This window comes from Poromitra crassiceps (genome assembly GCF_964638095.1).
Source record: "Poromitra crassiceps genome assembly, chromosome: 8".
NCBI classification, from domain to species: Eukaryota; Metazoa; Chordata; class Actinopteri; order Beryciformes; family Melamphaidae; genus Poromitra; species Poromitra crassiceps.
The window spans coordinates 37,993,211-38,017,843 of record NC_139629.1 but is presented as its reverse complement, the minus strand read 5'-3'; the positions used below and the strand labels follow the sequence as shown (position 1 = coordinate 38,017,843).

At 46.2% G+C, this 24,633-nt stretch overlaps 1 protein-coding gene across 1 annotated transcript in view; it reads right to left on the bottom strand.

Moving 5' to 3' along the window:
* Window positions 1-8,569: 8,569 nt before the first annotated feature.
* Window positions 8,570-24,633, bottom strand: part of epha2b (eph receptor A2 b) — a 38,935-nt gene continuing 22,871 nt past the window's right edge. The window contains exons 5-18 of the mRNA XM_083642118.1: window positions 24,573-24,633; window positions 23,325-23,472; window positions 22,877-23,007; window positions 22,111-22,282; window positions 20,846-20,945; window positions 19,369-19,424; window positions 19,145-19,270; window positions 17,841-18,026; window positions 17,175-17,236; window positions 15,977-16,186; window positions 15,621-15,770; window positions 14,743-14,936; window positions 13,286-13,441; window positions 8,570-11,204 (exon numbers count right to left, since the gene is read on the bottom strand). The exon at window positions 24,573-24,633 is cut by the window's right edge and continues 151 nt beyond it. Coding sequence (XP_083498244.1) covers window positions 11,096-11,204; window positions 13,286-13,441; window positions 14,743-14,936; window positions 15,621-15,770; window positions 15,977-16,186; window positions 17,175-17,236; window positions 17,841-18,026; window positions 19,145-19,270; window positions 19,369-19,424; window positions 20,846-20,945; window positions 22,111-22,282; window positions 22,877-23,007; window positions 23,325-23,472; window positions 24,573-24,633 — 1,861 coding nt within the window. The 3' untranslated portion in view covers window positions 8,570-11,095. The remainder of the gene's footprint in view (window positions 11,205-13,285; window positions 13,442-14,742; window positions 14,937-15,620; window positions 15,771-15,976; window positions 16,187-17,174; window positions 17,237-17,840; window positions 18,027-19,144; window positions 19,271-19,368; window positions 19,425-20,845; window positions 20,946-22,110; window positions 22,283-22,876; window positions 23,008-23,324; window positions 23,473-24,572) is intronic.

Sequence of the window (24,633 nt, the reverse complement as noted above, 5' to 3'; positions counted from 1 at the left end):
GAGCTGAAACGAAGAGAGAGAAACCTCTTGGTGAGAAGCTTTTATATTAGAACACATTTTTGGTTAGGAAGGTTCCTAACTGAGTGAAAGAACAACACAAAGTGAATGGAGAGTGGTGTTATGTGCATTCAGTCACACAAAGTGAATGGAGAGTGGTGTTATGTGCATTCAGTCACACAGTGAATGGAGAGTGGTGTTATGTGCATTCAGTCACACAAAGTGAATGGAGAGTGGTGTTATGTGCATTCAGTCACACAAAGTGAATGGAGAGTGGTGTTATGTGCATTCAGTCACACAAAGTGAATGGAGAGTGGTGTTATGTGCATTCAGTCACACAGTGAATGGAGAGTGGTGTTATGTGCATTCAGTCACACAAAGTGAATGGAGAGTGGTGTTATGTGCATTCAGTCACACAGTGAATGGAGAGTGGTGTTATGTGCATTCAGTCACACAAAGTGAATGGAGAGTGGTGTTATGTGCATTCAGTCACACAAAGTGAATGGAGAGTGGTGTTATGTGCATTCAGTCACACAAAGTGAATGGAGAGTGGTGTTACTGTATGTGCATTCAGTCACACAAAGTGAATGGAGAGTGGTGTTACTGTATGTGCATTCAGTCACACAAAGTGAATGGAGAGTGGTGTTATGTGCATTCAGTCACACAAAGTGAATGGAGAGTGGTGTTATGTACATTCAGTCACAAAGTGAATGGAGAGTGGTGTTATGTGCATTCAGTCACACAAAGTGAATGGAGAGTGGTGTTATGTGCATTCAGTCACACAAAGTGAATGGAGAGTGGTGTTATGTACATTCAGTCACACAAAGTGAATGGAGAGTGGTGTTATGTACATTCAGTCACATAAAGTGAATGGAGAGTGGTGTTATGTGCATTCAGTCACACAAAGTGAATGGAGAGTGGTGTTATGTGCATTCAGTCACACAAAGTGAATGGAGAGTGGTGTTATGTACATTCAGTCACACAAAGTGAATGGAGAGTGGTGTTATGTACATTCAGTCACATAAAGTGAATGGAGAGTGGTGTTATGTGCATAGTCACAAAGGGTGAATGCAGAGCAGTGCAGTGATGGACTTGGCCTATTTTATGCACCGTCTCTATAGTATGATTTCCCCTTGTTTATCTGCTCTGGCTCCATGTCAGTCGTCCATATTACCCATAAGCCCCTGGAGGAAACCTGTATGGAGCGCCTTGTTCTTTGCTGGCTTCTCCTTCTGCTCCCAGTGCACACAGGCCACTTCCACTGCACACAGGCCACTCCTACTGCACACGGGCCAAGCACAACATGGTGAATGCTGGGAAATACCTCGCCCAAACAACAGAGGACAGCTCGCCCCAGCATGGCTAACCGGAGGAGACTTTCTGAGGAAGTGCGAGGGACTTTCTGTGGCTTGCCTCCACATGTGGACGGCGACTGGAGAGCTTATAGTGCCATTTGTCTCAATAGCGAAATAATTGCTGTTGTGTGTATCGTGTGTTACAGCCCAGCCGTGCCAGGACTCCTCCCACTATGTCAGGCACAATGGAAGCATAATATTAGCTCAAGAATCGCATGATGGTCTGAAAATGTTGAAAACCACTGTCTGCAGATCGGCCACTCCCCCAGGCCCCTATCTCTTTCCTGTCTGCAGATCGGCCACTCCCCCAGGCCCCTCTCTTTCCTGTCTGCAGATCGGCCACTCCCCCAGGCCCCTCTCTTTCACTGTCTGCAGATCGGCCACTCCCCCAGGCCCCTCTCTCTTTCACTGTCTGCAGATCAGCCACTCCCCCAGGCCCCTCTCTCTTTCACTGTCTGCAGATCGGCCACTCTCCCAGGCCCCTCTCTTTCCTGTCTGCAGATCGGCCACTCCCCCAGGCCCCCCTCTTTTTCACTGTCTGCAGATTGGCCACTCCCCCAGGCCCCTCTCTTTCCTGTCTGCAGATCGGCCACTCCCCCAGGCCCCCCTCTTTTTCACTGTCTGCAGATCGGCCACTCCCCCAGGCCCCTCTCTTTCCTGTCTGCAGATCGGCCACTCCCCCAGGCCCCTCTCTTTCCTGTCTGCAGATCGGCCACTCCCCCAGGCCCCCCTCTCTTTTTTTAAATATATTTTTTCCCCAATTTTTTATCCCCCATTAGTGCAAATTTTAATTTATATCCTGGTTGCTGCTCCACCCTCTGCCGATCTGGGGAGAGCCGAAACTGGCTCCATGCTTCCTCCGAGACATGGGCAGTTAGCCAGCCGCTTCTTTTCACCTGACAGAGGAAGCTTCACCGGTAGGACATAGCACGTGTGAGGTTCACGCTATTCCAACCATCCAGCCGAACAGGCACCCTTAACGACCAGAGGAGGAACCACATTAGCAACCAGGATATTGCATGTTTTGGTGAAGGGGGTTCCTATATGAAGGAAACCCCCGGGAGGCACGGGGAGAACTTGCAAACTCCACACAGAAAGGCCCTTTTGACGACCCCACCCGGGCAGTGGGCACTCGAGGACATGCGGACGGGAATGCATTCCTTCAGCGTTCACAGCGTCCCAGGTGGGAATCAAACCCAGGACCTTCGAGCTGTGAGGCGACAGCGCTTACCACTGCACCACCGTACCCCCCAGGCCCCCCTCTCTTTCACTGTCTGCAGATCGGCCACTCCCCCAGGCCGCTTCTGATCTCTTCTTCACATTTTGCTGTATTCTGCTTAGCTTAGCTGTGGGCAAAGACATTTTAATAACCTAAATGCAGAGATGTAACGAAGTGCAAATACTTACTGTACTTACTGAATATTTTTTCAACAACTTTTTACTTTTACTACCTACATTTTCACACAAATATCTGTACTTTCTACTACTTGCATTTTCAAAACAGGCTAGTTACTTTAGTTTTAATGCACGACAGACAAAAACGTTGCAACGTTGTTTGTTCCTCTCTCTCGCTCTCCCAGCTTTCACACATTATGTGCACCTTTTTGTGGAAAAACCATCACACCATTTTTTAATGAAAGTCTTTATAACATCTTAAAACATGTTTGGAGGGGTTCTTTTAAGTTTAGTCTTAGAATTATATTAATATGACATGATTTTCTGTCAGCTTTGCACAGAAACTGCCCGTAGAAATACGTTTTACTTTCTATAATTTATTACATTTCAGAGCCTGTACTTTTATACTTTTACTTGAGTAAATCGGTACTTCTGTCATTTCTTACACAAGTAACTGTACTTCTACTTAAGTAGCCTACAGAATGTGTGTACTTTTCCCATATCTCTGCCTAAATGTCTGCTTCGTCCCCTCAAAAAAGCATTTGAAAATGGGGGAGGGTTTTTGGTGGATATAATGTCAATGGCATTGGTTAGTTAGCCTGCAGCAAAGTTGGCAAGGTCTCCCCAAGGTTACACAGACAGGAAATTGCATTAATCCCGACCCTGGGCTGAAGTAATTCATCCCGTTGGTTTTGGGAGTTTCAGTGGACCACCTCGGCCGTGCTGCTAGAGACGAACAGGAGTGGGAGGCCTCGGGGTCTGATTCCATGCGCTCCCTAATTGGTTTAATGAGCGTAATTATCTGCTGGGGTGCGTGTTGTGCAGGGGACGATTAATGGCCTCCAAAACATATGCAGACAGGCGGAAACGAAGAATGGAGGGGGGAGACGAAGCATGAGACGATGTAGCTCAGCAGCGGAAAAAAACGGGCCATAAAGTTGTACAAAGACGTGTCCCGCTGGGTGCAGACATAGAATAATGATACTGGGCTTGTAGTGTTTGTTCATGTTTGTGTGTGTGTGTCTAATGTGATGCTAGGTGAGCTACCAGCACGCACAGAATGCCTTCATTTCTAACAATCACTGAATTGTTTCCACATGCATTAAAGCTGCAGAAGAGCTTGGCAGCCTCCGCCGTGTAATGTTGGATCTGCAAATATCAAATCTGTTGGTAAAGAATGCAGGGAAAACAGGAAAATTGAAGGGCTCAAAGAGATTTAGGATGAATATAATCTCCAAAAGCCCTACAGCGTTGGTGAGAGAGAGAGCAGCTGAGAGAGAGAGCAGTGGAGAGAGAGAGAGAGAGAGCAGTGGAGAGAGAGAGAGACACACAGGAAGACCAATATAGACAGAAATCGGAGGATGTGTTTTCTGGTCAGGAACCCGTGGCTAAAATTAGCATGGATGTAAATTCCTCGGCGCTGCCGGTTTGTCGAATCCGCATATGGAACAGAGAGAGAGAGAGAGCTGCACGGACTGGAGAACAAAAAAAAGCCAGAAGCCAGAAGCAGCGGTGTAGGGAGAGGTCATACATGAACATGTTTTCCTTTCTCCCCCTTCTTCTCAATGGTCGTCCACCCTGAGAACAGAGACATCTAACAAGCCACAAGAAGGAGGCCGGAGAAAACGAGCCCTCAAAGAGAAAGCCGCGGCCCCCACGCGCAACAATCCTCCCAGGGAAGGCCTCGCCTGGTAGGACTGGGCCTGGGGTTGAGGCCTCCCCTGGTAGGACCGGGCCTGGGGTTGAGGCCTCCCCTGGTAGGCCCGGGCCTGGGGTTGAGGCCTCCCCTGGTAGGCCCGGGCCTGGGGTTGAGGCCTCCCCTGGTAGGACCGGGCCTGGGGTTGGGCCTCCCCTGGTAGGACCGGGCCTGGGGTTGAGGCCTCCCCTGGTAGGACCGGGCCTGGGGTTGGGCCTCCCCTGGCAGGACCGGGCCTGTGGGGGGAGGCCTCCCCTGGTAGGACCGGGCCTGGGGTTGGGCCTCCCCTGGTAGGACCGGGCCTGGGGTTGAGGCCTCCCCTGGTAGGACCGGGCCTGTGGGGAGGCCTCCCCTGGCAGGACCGGGTCTGTGGGGGGAGGCCTCCCCTGGCAGGCCCGGGCTTGGGATGACAAGCCTTCAACACAATCAGCACACATGCTATTGTGGCCTGTGAGCAAAGCCCTGCAATGGCTCAACTCTCCCACTAAACCCCTCCTCCTGATCCCCCCTTCTCTTTCTCTCCCTTATCCCTCTCATTTACAGTGCTAATGACAGACGCAAACTTGCACGTATTCATCCACAGTCGACAACCGTGATATACTATATACGCCCGGGCCAGCAGCTGGTTTGGATGCGCTCAGGCGTGGATTTATGTGGAGTTATAAACGGGGGACACATACAGTGCAATCAGCAAATAAATAGCGTGCTCTTATTTTTCCACTCATGAATGGAGAGAGAGAGAGAGAGAGAGAGAGAGAGAGAGAGAGAGAGAGAGAGAGAGAGAGAGAGAGAGAGAGAGAGAGAGGAAAGGCGACCACAGACACTGAGGGAATGGGATGGGATGGAAAATGGTAGAAGACTTTCTGGAGTCCCCCCCCCCCCCCCCCCCCCCTCAAGTCTGCACACAAAGACGAGACTATTTCAAGGCATGCTATTGGTTTAACAGAGGCAAGTGGAACACACAGTTGGCTGGAAGTCAAGGACAAAGACTCCTAACTGACTTACTGGCAGGTCTAAGGTTTTACCACTAATAAAGGTAGGCGACTGCCTTGGGCCAAAAAAGACAAGATTAGAACTATAAAAGCAAGCCACGTTTTGCTACTATTTTGTCACTATTTCGCTACTGCATCCAGTAGCTGAGAGAGAAGTAACACCCAAAGTATAAAAGCAAGCCACACAAATGTTGCAGAAAAATATATAGATATTATAAAAATATAATATATAGAAAGGATGGATTAAAAAAAGGAGAGGGTTGGGATTTCAGGGGGCCCCATGCTTGCCTTTGCCTGGTGCCCCAAAATCACTAAGTCCACCCCTGAGCATACTGTAGGCAGCATGGAAGTCAAGGACAGACTCCTGTAAGCGAGTGACTGGCAGGCCTAAGTTCCCATGCTCCGTCTACCTGGGCTTTTCCTAGCTTGTGGCGCTGACTGCAGATTAATTCAATAGCTAAATATTGACATTCTCTTATCTGTGGAATGCATGAAAGGCTTTGTCACAGCCACAGGCATCAATCAGCCACAGCTGATAATTTTCAAAATGGAAGGCGCCAGGGACACTTACCTGCACCGCAAGGTCAGAGCGGAGATTAGGCACAGAGGGTTTTGGCCAAGGTCAAACTTGCTGCTCAACAGCAGGATCTCAATGCAGGGTCCGGGGGGACCACCAGGGGTCCTCGAGGGCAGTCTGAGGACTGTCTGTCGCATATCTTGCCCGGGCCCAGGACAAGATTATCCCATATGGCCCGACCCGCCTCCATCATTTATTATTAATTTATTATTATTATTAATTACCGGAGTCTCCCAATACAGAGGACATTGTCAAAATAAAAGTCTTCTGGAATACAGGCTCGCAAGATGTAGACCAGACCAGCCTTTCATTTTCATTATTTTTTTTAAGTGGTGCAGCCGCTTCTTATATGGGTGACTTTGTCTGTCTGTATGCACCTGGAGGTCAGTAGTTGACCTGAGCAAATCCATCTCATGTAAATACATGTATGCACCTGGAGGTCAGTAGTTGACCTGGGCAAATCCATCTCGTGTAAATACATGTATGCACCTGGAGGTCAGTAGTTGACCTGAGCAAATCCATCTCATGTAAATACATGTATGCACCTGGAGGTCAGTAGTTGACCTGGGCAAATCCATCTCATGTAAATACATGTATGCACCTGGAGGTCAGTAGTTGACCTGGGCAAATCCATCTCATGTAAATACATGTATGCACCTGGAGGTCAGTAGTTGACCTGGGCGAATCCATCTCATGTAAATACATGTATGCACCTGGAGGTCAGTAGTTGACCTGAGCAAATCCATCTCATGTAAATACATGTATGCACCTGGAGGTCAGTAGTTGACCTGGGCAAATCCATCTCGTGTAAATACGTGCATGCACCTGGAGGTCAGTAGTTGACCTGGGCGAATCCATCTTGTGTAAAAAAGTGTAGTCACCAATTTTAACTAAGAAGGAGAATTGTTCGAATGACCACTGATGACATCACAACTGCCTGATGTAGTGACCTGTAGTCAGCAGCGGGCCTGCCACCGGAGGTCCCCACCAAATTGATGAATTGTTAAACTTCAACATTATTTCATTTACAAGAAGTTAACACAATTAGAGAATGTAGAACAATGACTGTTTTGATCATAGTTTCACTGTTATCTCTCCCAATAGACTACATGCACAACTTATTTAATTCCTGAAATTAGTACAGCTTCTTTATTTCCTGTCCTACACTATTGGATGAACTGATTAATCAGGTGTGCCTGATCATTGTTGTGACTGCAGCACACCTGACATTAATCAGTTCATCCAATAGTGATGACAGGAAATAAAGAAGCTGTAAAGAAGTAGTGGAGTTGTGCATGTAGCCCATACAGACAGTCATGAAATTCTGGACAAAATCATATCTAATAAAAAATATTCTAATATTTGGGTCAAATAGACACAATCTCATGAAATGGGGGCCTGTGGCTCTAAATCAGGGTCCTTGGTATGAGAAAGGGCGAGATCAGTGCTGTGCTGTAGATTCTACTGGCATCTACTCGCTGACCTTGACCGAGTATGAGCCTGCAATCTCCAACACACACTGATGCAACTTTGCTTGCAGCTACATGCAAGAAGAATCAGAAGGGAATTATCCGCTGCATGACACAACATTTAACAGTCACATGTTACCCCCCCTCCCCCCAAAGCTCCCCCCAAAAGTCCCAGAGTTCGTGGGAGAATGTGTGGTGTCATGCGCTGGGTCACTTCCCAAGGCAAAATTAATCAAATGGCCAATCACAGTGTTCTCGGTTTAACAAAAACAAGCATCAGGGCCAAAATCTCAATTCTCTAGTTTACTTTTAGCCCACAGTTTAACATCTGATTTGATTTGGGAATATAAATGGTATCGTTAAATGTCAGTAGTTGTTGACAGAGCAATCTTTATGTGTATATCTGTCAGCCAGAACATATATATATACATATATATCCACATTGAAAACCACTTTATATCAATTTGTTTCAGGGTTGGGTGCTCTTCTTCATATTGACTGGCCTAATGGGTTAGTTTTCTGTACATTTGCATACCGGTATTTAAAAATAACATTTAAGAAAACTTATCATATAAAATAATATTGTCTTAATGTAAGTAATCAACTGGGGAAGTTTCATGATGATATACATTTTTTTGTTCGGGGTTAGGTGCTTTTTTCCATATATATGACTGGTCTGTATGAAAAGTGTCTCGAGATAACTTGTTAATATTTTGTCACTATAGGCCTATTATAAAATGGACTTGACTTGACCTCTGCAGGTAAAGAAGCTCCTATCCAGTGTTTGTTGGTGGCTCCAACCATGGGAATAAATCTAATTTAACATTAAAAGGATATCCAGGTTGAAGTGTAAACATCCTGGGACAGGGAATTTAAAAAAAGACCCCTTCCACACAAAAATAAAGCATTCCTCCGTTCTGATGTGGGTCATCATACAGCAGCCAGAAGGCTTCTGATGTGTGTCGTCATACTGTAGCCAGAAGGCAAATTCAATTTCAGGACAGACTATATTACTCCACAAATGTCATGCAGGAAAGCTAATTCTTGAATAATTTGTGAACAAATAGGAGAGAGGCTATAGAGGGTGCTTTTTTATTGACTGAAAGAACAACCTTCAATTATAAATCCCAGCTCAGTGTTTTATCTTGACAAATAAATAAAAGTAAAAAATAAATAGACTATTAAATACAGTATAAAACAACAAACAAAAAGAAGGGGTTTGCTTTTTGATGAAGGGACTCAAAATGTCTGGAAAGGCAGCAAAAAGTAGGAGACATCCTTTGGAGGCAAGTTGCTCAAATTGAACACAGTGATGGGAAATAAAAAATAAAATATGTTTGGTACAGTATATGATAAATGGTCAAATCATACAATAGGTTTAAAAAAAGATGTAATTGCAGCCAGCAAACCAGACTAATAACAAAAGAAAAATCCCTTTTACAAAGATGGGTCAACCTACTAAAATCATTGATACATTTGAAAAATAATATGATAGCAAAAATTCAAGTAAAGGAAGGTGTACATCAGTAACAACATGATTTGCAGTCATCAATTGAGAGCATTGGGGAAACTACACACTGTCCACTACACACTTCCAGCTACACACAGTGCCAACGTCACATCTTCCAGGGTTCAGCATCGGGCTGATTTCATTCCTCATTCATTTTTCCATATAGATGTTTCACAAAATCCTTATACAGATGCAGTCACTCCCGTCGTGACACACTTTTTTCATTACTGTATCCCTGCTGCTGCGGTGCCGTTTTTGTGATTGTTTCAGATGTCAATAATGGCATTCAACCACTAGGGGCGCACAGAGTCTATAATGTGTATCTCACTGTAGAGCAGCTTAAACCCTTGGCTTTGTGGGGTCCTATTAGTATCCTCTGTATCTCAACTCACTTGGTTTGTCCAAATAATACCCTTTTTATAAGGATTTTACCAAACATCTATGGAGAAATGAATAGGGAATGAAATCCCTTAGGCCCATTGCCAAACCCGGAAGAGCCAAAGTGAACGTCACTTCCTGCCTTTCTCTGGGCACCAGCGTCTGAAGGAATAGAAACACACTCTCACTCACTGCCGTTCCATAGCCAGGCACTTTAAATGGAATAGAAACACACTCTCACTCACTGCTGTTCCATAGCCAGGCACTTTAAATGGAATAGAAACACACTCTCACTCACTGCTGTTCCATAGCCAGGCACTTTAAATGGAATAGAAACACACTCTCACTCACTGCCGTTCCATAGCCAGGCACTTTAAATGGAATAGATTAGAACACATGGAACGAGCAGCATGTAGTTTCATCCCATCACAATGTTACTCAAACCCATAGAGATATGGATAAACCAATTCAAAGAATATCTAGATCCTATCAAACTAAACTAAATGAGACGTTGAAATTGCAAACCAAACTATAATTTACTCAAATATGAAATCATCACAACCACATCAAGAGTTTTTCTTTTCTGCTTTTTCTTTTTTGGCATTTGCATTTTGGCAAACCTCACCCTTTCACTCTTCATTACCGACACGCTGCAACTGGCAAGTATGGAATCCATACTCTTTTCATTCCAACACTATTTCTCACTTGCAAGCCCCACCCCCCCATTCAGATTCATTGTCTTTCTTCCAGTACGATCGAGGGGATCGCTGCTTTCTTCTAAATCTGAGACGAATCAAGATTCTCGATCCAAGTGCTACATTTTAAGCGGCGTTCTTGATTCCAATGCTTTTGGTCCTCGCCAAAAAAAATAAAATAAGAATGTGCAGAAACTGTACATGAAGAGTACCTAATATATGCCCTCTCTCTCTTTTTTTCATATAACATTAATTATATGATTATAGCTTAATTTCTGAATGGAGCCAGTAGCAAGCATAACAGTAGCCATGGTAACAACCCACCAGCTCAATAGTGCCAAATACAGGTTGGACTGTATTCAAACACCTAAGCAACATCTCTTTAACTTTTGGCCAGCTCAAGCTCCTTCAGCCCACTCTATGCTCCATCCTCATTGGTCAAACAGGAAATGGACCAAAGAGAATTACAGGGATTTAAATGGAGATGCCATGACATCAGCGCCAACCACAAACTCAGCCCAGGCCGGAGTCCACCGCTCCCATCACACTTACTGCTGACGCTTCCCTTAGTATTTGTTTGATACTGGATGCTACAACGTCAGGGTGCAATTTGGTAAAGACCAACGTTTCAGCCATACCATGGCTTGATTCTTGATTTCTTGATTTTTATGAAGCAGGAATGCAAGAGGAAAAAACAACACTTGCATTGAATTGTATCTGTACAGAAGACATGGATAATAAAAATAGATTTCTAAATATACACAGTCTAATTCATACATCTATTGCTGTATATTCGCTCCATTCCCATTTGGATAAGATGAAGAAATTTGTTATACAATTTGTTCTCGGAGAAGTAAAAATGTACAGTAAGTCAGTCCGTTGCAGTCGGGGTTTGGCGCGGCGTTAAGTTTGGTTCTGCCGATCCGAAGCCGTCCCTGGCCCGCAGCTCCACTCCAGCTCAGCTTAGAGTTCAAAGGTCAGCTCTGAGCGACCTGTTTCAGTGCGTGAGTTCAATTCCCTTTGTGGCAGGATCACACTGCAAAAACACTCAGGCTGCTGGTCTGGTCTTTCAAACCCAGGATGCTGTAGGCGATTCTCTTCAAATGGCCGGGCAGCCTCACACCGATGTTCTTGATGTCCCTGTAAGAGAGACAGAGGAGACAGTGACCAGGCAGCCTCACACAGATGTTCTTGATGTCCCTGTAAGAGAGACAGAGGAGACAGTGACCAGGCAGCCTCACACAGATGTTCTTGATGTCCCTGTAAGAGAGACAGAGGAGACAGTGACGGGGCAGCCTCACACTGATGTTCTTGATGAAATTTCAAGGATTTCAAGGACCTGTAGGAACCCTGAATGCTGTTCTTTCTACTACAAGTGTTGCTGGAGTTTGGACCTCTTTGCAGTCATATTTTGGCCTCGTTCCAGCACACGCTTCCTCCCTTCCTTCCCCTCTTCCCTTGAAGTAATGGCCGACTGACACACCGTGATGAATCACCAGCTTATAGCCAACTCACGTCTGACTGGGCCCATCTCTGTCTTCCAACTTTGTCATCTGCCAGGGGTTCCATTTATCTTCAACATTAAAGGCTAATAAGGGGGTTTTCACTCTCCAGACGCACGTGATGCAGACCTGCAACATGCCCGTCCAAAGTCAAAGCCTTAATTAGAGGCTTAATTACTTAACGAGGATTCTCCCTGTCGACCATGAATCACTTGTCTGGCTAGCAGAGGCTAGGTCGTAAATAGCTGCTGGTTTTCCGAGAGTGGTACCAGATGACTTGAGATGGAAATGCGAGGCCGTGAAATCACACCATCGAATATGACAAATACTTCAAAAGGGCTCGTCGTCTGCTTCACAATCGACCCATCTTCTTCCTGAGTCACAACCAAGACCAACTGTGATACATCTACCATGGAAGAGGAAGGAGGGGGGGGGGGTCCTTTTGGTGGGACATGCGGTTAGGAAAACTTCTGGCCCTCGTTATTGCTACAAAACAACCGTATATGTGCATCACTAACCATTTATTTGCCAGAACTTTGGACCGTTTCAGTAAATGACCCCTTTCAGACCCAGTTGGTCCGATAATTGCTTTAAACTGCACCGTGATAAGTTGGCCGTTTTGAGCACACCTCTTCAATCTTTCTAGGAGTACACGCTACAGCCCGTGCCGACATTCAAGTGTCGTCCATCTATTTCAGTTCCTTAATCTCCTCAAGTTCCTCCAGGTCCACAGGCTATTCTTTCTTCTTCCTGCCCTCCTTTCATGTTGGAGAAGCCACAGAGGCCTTTGCCCCAAACAGGCAGAACCGGTGGTTTCAGGGCCCGAGCAAAAGTGCTGCCCGGGGCAGCTAGTGTGTGGGTGCAGGGAGGGACGACAGAAAGAATGAGAGAAGAAGGAATGGAGAGACCACAAGCCACCGCTCCTAGCCCACCACAAATGAGACCAGCTCCTTCTCCTTCTCGCCATTATTTTTTCCATCGCTCCAGTTGTAGCTGAGGTTGGAGATTATATTGTGCGCAAACTATCCTGCTGGCTGTTAAAATGCATTTTGGGGGAAATAACGACAAGACATAATACAGGATACTCCACAACAGACTTGAAGTCGGAAGAAAAACATCCTTACTGTAACTGGCTCTGAAGTATAGCCTTATTTGACATCTGTACTCCTGCTCTCTGCCAACACCATACTTAGCAAATAACCACTAAAACAAACCATTCTATGACGTGATGTTTATTATGTGATGTTCAAAACGGTAATTATATTACAGTTACTAATCCAAGTAACTTCAAGTTACTGCATTACTTTCTCCAGCACTGGCACAGCGCTAAAACAAAGTGTGGAGATAGGTCTGACTATGTGAGACTACTGTGTTGCCAGAACGTGATTAGTTTTTTCTCCTAGGTAGGCAAATCAATAAAAAGTATGCAGTTTGATTGATTGTTGACTCCTGTGAGGTTAATTATGTTTCAATAAAGTGGATTCAGTTCTAAAAGGAGCTGGCTAAACCGGTTGTACATCACTTTATGGAGGGAGTGGTAGCAAAAGTAATACAGTAATGTAACGAGTAACATAACTAATTACTTTTGATACCAAGTAATAAGCAAAGTAATTGTATTACTTTTTTAAAGGAGTAATAAGTAATGAATAACATTACATTTTCTGAGTAACTTGCCCAACACTGGAGATGTTACAAAACTTGACATGGGATCCCACTTACTCATTCTTCATCTGCAGGACCTGCTCCATGGTGACCACGCCAGCGCACGTGAAGTTCTCGCTGTACTGGCTCATCTTGATGGACTCCAGCCATTCGGACACCGACCTGAAGGGGGAGCCGTCCGAACCGCTGGTGCTGGGCAGGCGGATGGATATGCTGGAAGAAAGAAAGTAGATCCAAATGATAATCGTCAACAGGCTTCCCCACAACAAAGAGGCTGCAGGCAGAGGGCTGTAATTACTGTGCAGGAAGCCTGTGATAAAAACCAGTTGGAGCAGTTAGGGCGAGAGCCCATTACTTTGTCCTTTCTCACCGTTTCTTCTGTTAATGCTCTCACACAAAGACAAGAAATATGCCTACAGAACATGCACACAAACATACACAAAATGGGCCTTTGCTGTTGCCCGACTAGTACAGACATATTTTTCATTAGCTAGGTCTGCACTTGCCTAAGGTGTCAGATACACTATGTCCTTTTTGTGCTGTAATTTCTTTCACTTTTTTTTCCACACAATCTACCAGTGCCTTGTTCTGCATTATAGCCGATGGGGAGCCGTTAGTGCCACACAGGCTGGAGGTGGCTGCTATGGAAAAGGCACTGCACCTGGTGTCTTTTTAGGCAGTACAGTACAGAGTGCTTTCTACAGTCGAAGAAAGTAAAACTTCTTAGGACCTGTTCAGAACTGGTTCTTAAGTGGCCAAACGTGGATCTTGAGTGCTCCAATCTCAGTAAAGGACATGTCTGAATGCACCGAATGCGCATTGAGATCCGCCCGCCTCAGACCACCTTTGGAGGTGGTCTATTACAGTGGAAGAGTTGGCTACAGTAGTCGTTACTCTAATTATGATGAGTCAGTATGGAGTATATTGTATTGTGGGCTGTATGGTGGGAGGAGTCAGTATGGAGTATATTGCAGAGCTCTGTAAGAAGAGTTGCGACATCTCCATTCACTCCAATGGACCAGTTTTTTACTCTCAAGAGTTCCAGGAAGTAAGGTCCTGGATTAAGCAGCACTGTTGAGTGGCAGCAAAAAGGACAGTTTGTGTTGTACTTTGAAATTATTTTTTTTAATCAAATTTTACATTATCAGCTTTATTTTAGCATGCAAAAGTAGCGCGAGACCCATTCCTGGCTGTTCATTGGCTAATGAGTCTTGCATTTTGGTCCTCCGCTGACGCCACTCTCTCTCTAGAGGACACTAGTATATTGTATTGTGGGCTGTATGGTGGGAGGAGTCAGTATGGAGTATATTATATTGTGGGCTGTATGGTGGGAGGAGTCAGTATGGAGTATATTATATTGTGGGCTGTATGGTGGGAGGAGTCAGTATGGAGTATATTGTATTGTGGGCTGTATGGTGGGAGTTTCAGTGAAGTGTTAGAGCTAGCAGCTACTGTAGCTAGTCAAAAACATGCTTTTCACTAGCCCTTGCTGTGGTGTGTAAATGCAGTCTCACCGTGGGTCAAAGTCTGCGATGGTCTTGAGGGAGTCTGGGCTCCTCAGCAGCTTGTCCAGGAGGCTGACGATGTCGGGGAAGCGCGGCCTCTTGGAGCGGTCCTGCAGCCAGCACTGCAGCATCAGCTGGTACACCGCCGACGGACAGTCCATGGGAGCCGGCAGCCGGAACGCCTCGTTAATCGCCTTCATCACCTGCAATCAGTTTGTCAGGTAACTATTCACAGCCACAGCTAGGTTTCTGATGAACAATGTTAGCACTAAATATGGGTTTCTAAACTGTCTTTCAACACTAGTTTTTGTTGGGTGTCCAGGTAGAATACCTGCCTACCAACACGAGGGTCGCAGGTTCGAGCCCCGGTGTTAACTCCGGCTTGGTCAGGCGTTTGTAGTTTGCAATTGGCTGTGCCTGCAGGTGGGAACCTGGATTAAGGGTATGTGACCTGGTCGCTGCACTAGCGCCTCCTCTGGTTGGTCTGTTCAGTGGGGAGGTGAACTGCGGGGGATAGCGTGATCCTCCCACGGGCTACGTCCTGCCAGTGAAACTCCTCGCTGTCAGGTGAAAAGAAGCGGCTGGTGACTGCATGTGTATCGGAGGAAGCATATGCTAGTCTACAACTCTCCCCAGATCAGCAGAGGGTACAACTCTCCCCAGATCAGCAGAGGGGGTGGAGCAACGACTAGGACAGCAGGGAGAATTTGCCAAGTACAATTGGGGAGAAAACAGGATGGGGTGTGAGGAAGAAATATACTTATTTTGTTATGCTGTTAACTAACACATTGATGGGTTGGCTAAAATTAACTTATAAATGACTTACTACTGAACGTTATTATAAAGTGTTACCAAGAAGTAAAGTTGCTGTTAGTGCTGAGGCTTACCTCATGGTTACTCATGTCCCAATAAGGCCTTTCTCCAAAGGCCATGACCTCCCACATGACAATGCCAAAGCTCCACACGTCGCTAGCCGAGGTGAACTTCCTGTATGCGATAGCCTCCGGAGCCGTCCAGCGAATAGGAATCTTACCACCCTGGTCAATTTAAGGGAAATTATTCAAGTTAGAACACAAAAAAAAGAATGTGCCAACATTTAAACATAGCATGTGAGTAGCAATAATATTACCCATAATAATCATACCCATCATATAGTCTGGTTAAATCTAGAATGCTGCCCAAACTGCTAGCAGTCATTGTGATTAAAGTGAAGATCCATAAAATAAACCCAGTATGTCCTCACGCTGGTGGTGTAGGTGCCCTCGGGGTCGTCCTCCAGCACTCTGGACAGGCCAAAGTCGGACACCTTACACTCCTGGCTGTTGTTGACCAGGATGTTGCGGGCGGCCAGGTCTCGGTGCACGTAGCTCATGTCAGAGAGGTACTTCATGCCTGCAGCGATGCCCCGCAGCATGCCCACCAGCTGGAAGGATGACATCTCACCATCGTGGTCCTGTGGGAAGGGAGGGGGGGGGGGGGGGGGGGGGGTAAATTAATTAAACTAAATTAATTAAAAGTTTCTATTCATAAAGCGAGAGCACACTGTGACCGAGCTCTTTTATAGGCACGCCCTGTTAAACAGTGAGAGAATACAGAGTTGGAATTTGGACATGGGAGTGTAATGGCGTTGTGTTGATAGTAGTTGCAGCAGCAACCCCTCTTAACGGCTTGCCCAGAGGTGGATTCGAACCGCCGACCTCCGGTTTCCAAAGCACACACCCACTAACCACGACACCAAGAGAGCTAGCTCACTTGGCGGAGCTGATTAACGGGCCTTTATCCTGGGGGAGTGAGTTTAACCAACATACTGGCTCCCACTCGGGACTCACGAGGAGGACAATACAAAATGAATTAGAAATAGAATATAAATTAGGGATTGAACAATATGGGTTTTGTCGATACGTCAGGAAAATGTTGGCCTTTTATGAAATAGTGGATACTGGCCAGGCATGTGGCTCACCTCTGACAGATCCATGTTCCTTCCTGACCACAGCGCTATAAATACTGGTAACCTGCAATGAAACTGTATTTCCTTTGCATGTTCATCTATCATTTTAATTGTTTAATGATGCTTTTGGTAAATGATTAGCTGCCATTTAATAGGTGTGGTGGCTCATTCTGCTAGAGCTGCTGTACCTACATTCATTTCTAGTTGTATTGCCCCATGGTGGTTTAAAGGATATCGCAGTGGCTCTGTGACATGACATTTTTGCAGTCAAGTTCCCAGACATTGAATATTGGCATAAAGAGTCAAGTTCCCAGACATTACCCTAACCCTAACCCTTGAATATTGGCAGTACCAAACAACCATTTTTGGCAATCAGCCTTGGAAAACCCACATCAGTCTAACCCTAATATGTCCAAAGGGTACAACGTGCAGTCACTGTGGCAATTAGTACAAAGTAATGACTGTGATAACAAATAGTGTGTAATGAACTTACCCTAAGGTATTTATCCAGTGCTCCATTCTCCATGTATTCAGTCACAATCATGGCATGTTTAACTATATACACAAGACAGAGAAGAAGATATGCGTCACACGCTGCTCAAGCAGCCTCAACACCAAGGAGAGGCCATGACACTGCTGATAGTGGGGGCAGTTAGAGAATGACTGGCAGCCTAATGTTGTGTAGACCCATCTGATATGGATGATCTTGGTGTCAAATCATACATTTCTTATGATGAGGAATTCAAATTTGGAACCTCAGAATTGCTCAGAAGCTCCATTCAAGACTTAAAATAAGTGATTGACATAACTACCTAAACCGAACCTCTGAAATTGAGATAGAAAGTTCCAAATTTGAATTTCTCTTTTTCTTTTTTTATGATTTGACACCAAGATACATCAGATTAGTCTACCCCCCCCAAATCCATCATCCCCCGATATCCAATTGTTTTTGGAATGCCTTTGGCTTTAAGTGTATCAAATGCATTTTAAGTGTATCAAATGCTTTTCAAGAGTATCAAATGCTTTGTGAGTGTATCAAATGCTTTTCAAGAGTATCAAATGCTTTTCAAGTGTATCAAATTCTTTTATCACAAAATGCACAATTGTTATGGAATTTCTAGCGAAGCTGCCCCACTAGGAAGCTAGCAGAGGGCCTTACATTTGGTGACCACTCCCTCCAGGCGGATGATGTTCTGATGGGAAAACTGGCCCATGATGGAGGCTTCGCTGAGGAAGTCCTGCCTCTGCTTCTCCGAGTAGCCCGGCTTCAGCGTCTTGATGGCCACGGCCGCCTCCTTCCTTCCCGGCGCCTTCAGGATACCACGGTACACCTCGCCAAACTCCCCTGGAGGGCGCAGAGTCAACAGGACAATTGATTCAGAAAACAGATATCGGATGAACGCGCTTTTGATCGGTCTTCTCGGGTTTCTCGCTCCCCAGGCCTTTTCTGTGTAACGGAGAGAAAGTCAACAAGGAAGTCTCCCCGGCTGTTTGGCCTCGGGCTCTCTGACAGAGGTGTGTTCGGGGCGGGCTGGGTGTTGAGAGAGGCCATGTTGTATAATTGGGTGGAAGGCCTGTGGTGTGGGAGCATGGGAATCAGCTGTCACACGAGGAGGGAGGGGGGGGCCGCCTGGCTGTGGGAACCAGGGAGGGGCTGTGTGTTGCTGGTTCAAAGAGTAAAGGTGGTCACACTTCAAGTAGAGGAGCGCAGGAGGCCAACCCAGAAGTCATCGCGCTGGTTCCGTCATCTCAAAGTCAATGGGATTTTTGCATGGGGATTTTGGTTAAACGCCTGAAATAAGGTAAGTGGTTAACAAAAGTTTATGAAACTGCGACCTTTGGGTTCAGCAAGATCATCTGCACAAATGAGGACCATTTTTATGACTTTTGAAACGTAAACTTTTTTGCGATTTTTTTATTGCGATTTTCAGAAAATCGCAGAAAACATAATAAAAGTGGTCCTCATTTGTGAAGATTATCTTGCTGAACACAAAGGTCTCAGTTTCATAAACTTTTCATAACCACAGACGTTATTTCAGGCATCTAACCAAAATCCCCATACAAAAACCCCATTCACTTCCAGATGAGGGAAGCAGGAAGTGCTAACATCCAGGTCTTAAGGACTCATTCCTGTGGTACTCTATAAACTTATCAATGGAGGGGGCAGGGCCGCGCAAGGTGCTCTGATATCCTTCCAAAATATGCTGCTTCTCCTACAGCTCTCTTAGCCAAAACACACAGGTCCCGCAGCCAAGAGTTGCCACATGAAAACATGTCTGAACGTGTAGTGTGAGAACTCAGCCACATAGATGCTAATCTCATAAAGTAAGCACTGTCAATCAAACTGTTCAGATGTTGAAAACACAAAATATAAACAGTGACTTTGGGGATTGGAAAAATCTTTCAGCATCTCAGAGTTAAGCTGCGATGCAGCAGCATTGTTTCAACAGCGTCCTCACTCACCAGCTCCAATCACTTTCTGTTTGGTTATGTGGCTCGGGTGGATTTCACTGGCAAACTTGAGGACGGCCGTGTTGGGGTCCTCATATGTATGTGGATCCACATAGGTCTTCAGAGGCTTCAGTTGCTCTGGGAGAAAAAGAATAGCCATATATTCCATTTAAAAACATAAAATAAGGAGGAGAAAGACGTACACACAAGAGAAAGAGTCCTTTTCTTTTGTCTACCTGAGCTGGAGAAGTAGGTGTCCTCTGGGCCTTGTCTGCTGTGAGAGTTTCTTCTCCTGAATGAACGACAAAACCGTCTGCAAATTGAATATCCCACTTCAAAACAGCAATTGTTCTTTTGTCTCTGTATCATTTGCCTGGTTACATCTCAATGGCACCGGTTGTAACGATTTTTCAAGAAGCTGAGACGCACTTTCAAAAGGAGCGAGACATCGGTGCACTGCCTCCATTCAGATAGAGCCTTTGATAAAGGCCGACGACAGACTGTGTTTGCCAAGCCGATAAAAGACAGACAGACAGACAAGGAGGGAGGCAGAAGGACAGACAGACAAACAGGGAGGCAGACAGACAGACAGACAGACAGACAGGCAGGCAGACAGACAGGCAGACAGACAGACAGACAGGCAGGCAGGGAGGCAGGCAGGCAGGCAGGCAGACAGACAGGCAGACAGACAGACAGACAAGGAGGGATGGAGGCAGACAGACAGACAGGCAGGGAGGCAGACAGACAGACAGACAGACAAGGAGGGATGGAGGCAGACAGGCAGGGAGGCAGACAGGTAGGCAGACAGACAGGCAGGGAGGGATGGAGACAGACAGGCAGGGAGGCAGACAGACAGACAGGCAGGGAGGGAGGCAGATAGGGAGGCAGGCAGACAGGCAGGGAGGCAGACAGACAGACAGGCAGCTAGGGAGGCAGACAGACAGGCAGGGAGGGAGGTAGGCAGATAGACAGGGAGGCAGACAGGCAGGAAGGCAGACAGACAGACAGGCAGGGAGGGAGGCAGACTGACAGACAGGCAGCCATGGAGGCAGACAGACAGACAGACAGACAGACAGGCAGGGAGGGAGGGAGGCAGACAGACAGACAGGCAGGGAGGGAGGGAGGCAGGCAGATAGACAGGGAGGCAGACAGACAGGGAGGCAGACAGGCAGGGAGGCAGGCAGATAGACAGGGAGGCAGACAGACAGGCAGGGAGGCAGACAGACAGACAGACAGGCAGATATGGAGGCAGACAGACAGGCAGGGAGGGAGGGAGGCAGACAGACAGGCTACAGTACTGTACAAGCCCAGGTCACCTTTACAAAGTGCCTACGGTCTGATACAGAAAGAGCCAAGCGCCTCTTATCAGCAACAATAGCCACTCCGGGCCCATTTCCCTTCAAAGGCCCCAACGCTCCCTCCAATATAAGCACTGAGCAAAATGACAAGGTTCATTCAACACTCATTCTTCCCTAGTGACACAGATCCAGAGCCAGAGGGAGCGAGAGTGAGTGCAGGAACACAGAGCCAGAACCAGAGAGAGTGAGAGTTGGCGAAAGGAAGAGGGAAAGAGAGGTGAGGAGAGAGTGAAAGCAGAGGGCATTTGGAGTCCCCACAAAGGAAAGGCGTTAAGAATGAGAGAGGAAGCCAGTGAAGGAGGGTGTATTACCACCAGTTAACAGCACAGAAAGGGGGGGGGGGGTTGTTGCTGACCGTTTGCGTACGAGCAGGACCACCACCACGATAAACAACATGGCTGCCCCTCCAACCGCCGCGCCGAAGATGACCGCTGTGTTGTTTTGCGTCAGGTGCGCTGGAAGAGAAAAGTAAAAAAAACACATTACAGATGCACACTGCTGGAATCATTGTCCTGCATTACAGACGCACACTGCTGGAATCATTGTCCTGCATTACAGACGCACACTGCTGGAATCATTGTCCTGCATTACAGAAGTGCCATACTTGAATAAAGCTATTGAGACTCCCACACATGTACATGTACACACACAATGTTGAATTGGCGTCGGGCTGTCGGTGAGAGAAATCACTCTGATTGGCTGGTCAGCAGCTTAAGCAAATCAGTGCACAGGAAGAGAGTGCAGGGTGGGGTCGTCAAAAGGGCCTTTCTGTGTGGAGTTTGCATGTTCTCCCCATGCCCCCTGGGGGTTTCCTTCATATACTGTAGGAACCCCACACCAAAACATGCAATATCCTGGTTGTTGATGTGGTTCCTCCTCTGGTCATTAGAGGCCTGTTCGGAGGGAGGGGAACTCGTTGGAATAGCGTGATCCTCCCACGTGCTATGTCCTACCGGTGAAGCTTCCCCTGTCAGGTGAAAAGAAGCGGCTGGCTAACTGCCCATGTCTCGGAGGAAGCATGGAGCCAGTTTCGGCTCTCCCCAAATCGGCAGAGGGTGGAGCAGCAACCAGGATAAATACATTAAAATTAGCACTAATGGGGGATAAAAATGGGATAAAAATCGGGGGGAAGAATATTATAAAAAAAAAAGGAAGAGAGTGCAGAGACAAAACGTTGGTATCCTTTTTAAACTTCAGCTCATCTGATCATTCCAATACAACGACATGGCGTTCAGGAAAGCTCCTTGACCCTGTCGCTGTATGATATCACCCATTTAGTGTGGTTTCTCCTTATTTTTCTACTCTTCCTTTCTTCTTCCACAAGCAAAAGACCAGGCAAGGACTGACAACGCCAGAGGCATTTGGAACTTTTGAGTAGAAATATTCTCGATTAGAAGTAGCTACGTTACAGAACTGTCTATGTGAGTGAGAGCGGTGTGTAAATGGTAGGTAAACGCTGCTTTGTTTCATGTCTCTGGTTTGCATATCCGCAGTCCTACAGTAGGTCTCATGTGCGACGCAACAGTTGGCCTTTGTTGCCACTAGTTGTTTGCCGTCACTTCGGTGCGTCTGGGCTTTAACATCAAAGGTCTTTGTTTGCATGGTGGTTTGCTTCCATACCTTCAGGCAGGGTCTCGTACTCGTCCTCCATGCTGGAGCCTGGGGGGCTGCCCTCTTGGCTGAGGGCCTGGACCCTGAACAGGTAGGCTGTGCCTGGGGCCAGGTCGCTGATCTGCACCGAGCTCTTCTCCAGGATCAGCACCGTGTACGTGGTCACGTCCAGGTTGTCGTCCTGTGGGACAGAGCAAGGGAGGCGGTAAGAACTGCAATGTTAGATGTTAGGGATGCACCATATTGGACTTTCTGCCGACTCTTTCTGCAGATTGCTGATTTGCACATTTGCAGTGGAATGAACACATTATTATGCCCACTTATCATGATGGCCCACAGATGCAGATGCAGACATAAATACAAAATGGACACATTCATTGGGCAAAATAAGAGAAGGGGAATATAAAGGGCATCATTAAAGTGTTATTTTATCAGCCTGTTATACCGGCAGAAAAGTTTGTTTCGGGCCGATGACGCTATTTCATTTGAAAGCCTTTATCAGCAGATATCGATGACGTGTATCCCTGCCTAGCAAAATCTTCCCTAAAATTTTAATAAAAATTAACATTTCCCTAGCTTTTACATTTGCTGCAAATGTAAACGCTTTCATGAATTTGATATACATTGAGTCACTGTTTTGTTATATCAGTTGGTGAGAGAGAATAGCCAAACAGACATTTATTTATTGATTTACTTATATGAAAATGTCATGGATTATTGCTTCAAACCAAAACTGTTGATGTCAGTAAAGTGACACTAGACTGGATCATGGTACCTTCTTGCGGTAGGTGAGTTCGTAGCGGATGGGCCGGGGCTGGGCCCGTGCTTTAGGAGACACAGCCCAGGACAGGGACAGGCTGCTGGAGGTCCTCTCATCCACACGCATGGATGTCACCTTTGGAGGGTCTGGGGAGAGGGGACAGAAGGTGATTGGCCATTTCTAAGGAATACTTCACAAGACCTACAGTACCTACCGCAATAACCGCATATGAAAAAAGTACAATTGGAAAGTAAGGCTGTGTTTAACACTGACGAAATCTGACATTTCTTGTCATTCCTGTCACACGCGTTAACGTCCCTGGAAACCAAATTCAGAGATTTGTTTCTAAACACATTACAAATGTTAGGAATGAGTTGCTGAAAACGTGAAAAGTCTTAGCACCAGCTAGTGCAGCGTGGTGGTCAGACTCACCTGTGTAGTGCAGCGTGGTGGTCAGACTCACCTGTGTAGTGCAGCGTGGTGGTCAGAGCGCTGGTGGAAGGCGGCCTGGCAGCCCGCGGCGTTGCCTGGCCGGCGAACAGTGACACCCCGCTGTGAGCTTCCACGGTGAAGGTGTAGTTGAGGTGTGCATCCAGCTCGCTCACCGACACCTGTGAGAAATAAAATCATTTTGTTTCATTCTCAGCAAAATCCTCTCTGCCCGGCAGAAATAATGTTTTTCTCTTTAGGCCCAATTGTACTCCATTTTCATACGAAAATAAATGCGTCTATTTCAAACTATGTAACCATCATTGCCCACATACTTCCATGTGTCTTTCACGTTGGTATCATGTTAAGCAATAGATCCACTAGTGGGCAATAGAGAGTCAAATGTGTGAGTGCGTGTGTGGTACTGCTCCGTTTCATCCATATCCGTAAGCTTTCAGAAAACGTGCAGAATTCTGCACGAAATGAACGCAGAGTACGGACAGAAAGCTCCGTCCGTCTGTGTATCCGTAATTAACGTTGAGCGCAATTGGGCCTTTAACAGAGCACAGGAATGGGTACTGTTTACATTACTATGTAAGCAGGGCTGTAGTGGTAAATACAGAGGTGGGTAAACTATCCAAGGTGAGTAGTTTACCCACCTTGTTTCCCCTCATTGATTTATACAGCTGATCTGAAAATAGGTGAGTAAACTCTCTGCCTCATTTCAAAGAGGCGGGTAAACTGTTTACTTGCGCTTACCCTCCACTACGCACCTGTATGTAAGATCATAAGTTAGAAATAACATGCTATGTACATCCATTTGCATGCATTTGAATAATGCATGATTCCAACATCCATTGCAGCGTTGGGCAAGTTACTGAAAATTTGTAATTCGTTACAGTTACTAGTTACTCATCTCAAAAAGTAATTTAATTACTTTAAAGTTACTAGTTAGTTCAAAGTCATTAGATAGATTACTAGTTACTGCAAAAAGTAGTTGCGTTACAGTAACTAGTTACTCGTAACACTAGTATATTGTGTCCTAACAAGATCAAAGTTAGGGGTTTGAATCTGCAAGTTGAGTCTGTAGGATGAACTATGATGACTTGTTTTGATCAGTGTATACCTGTAAATCTCTGAGTTTCCAATTGTCCGTTGTCACTTGTCTGAAAACTGACCCATGCGCATGTATAGAATGAAGAACTTCACAGGAGACTTTTGAACTTTTGCTGATTCATTCCCCACAAGGCCGAGGCTGAAAGGTTGTTTTTCACCTGCTCACCTTGGTGTGTGTCAGGCCAGAGCTGCCCGGGTCGTAGCGGACCTTCTCCCCACAGGGCGTG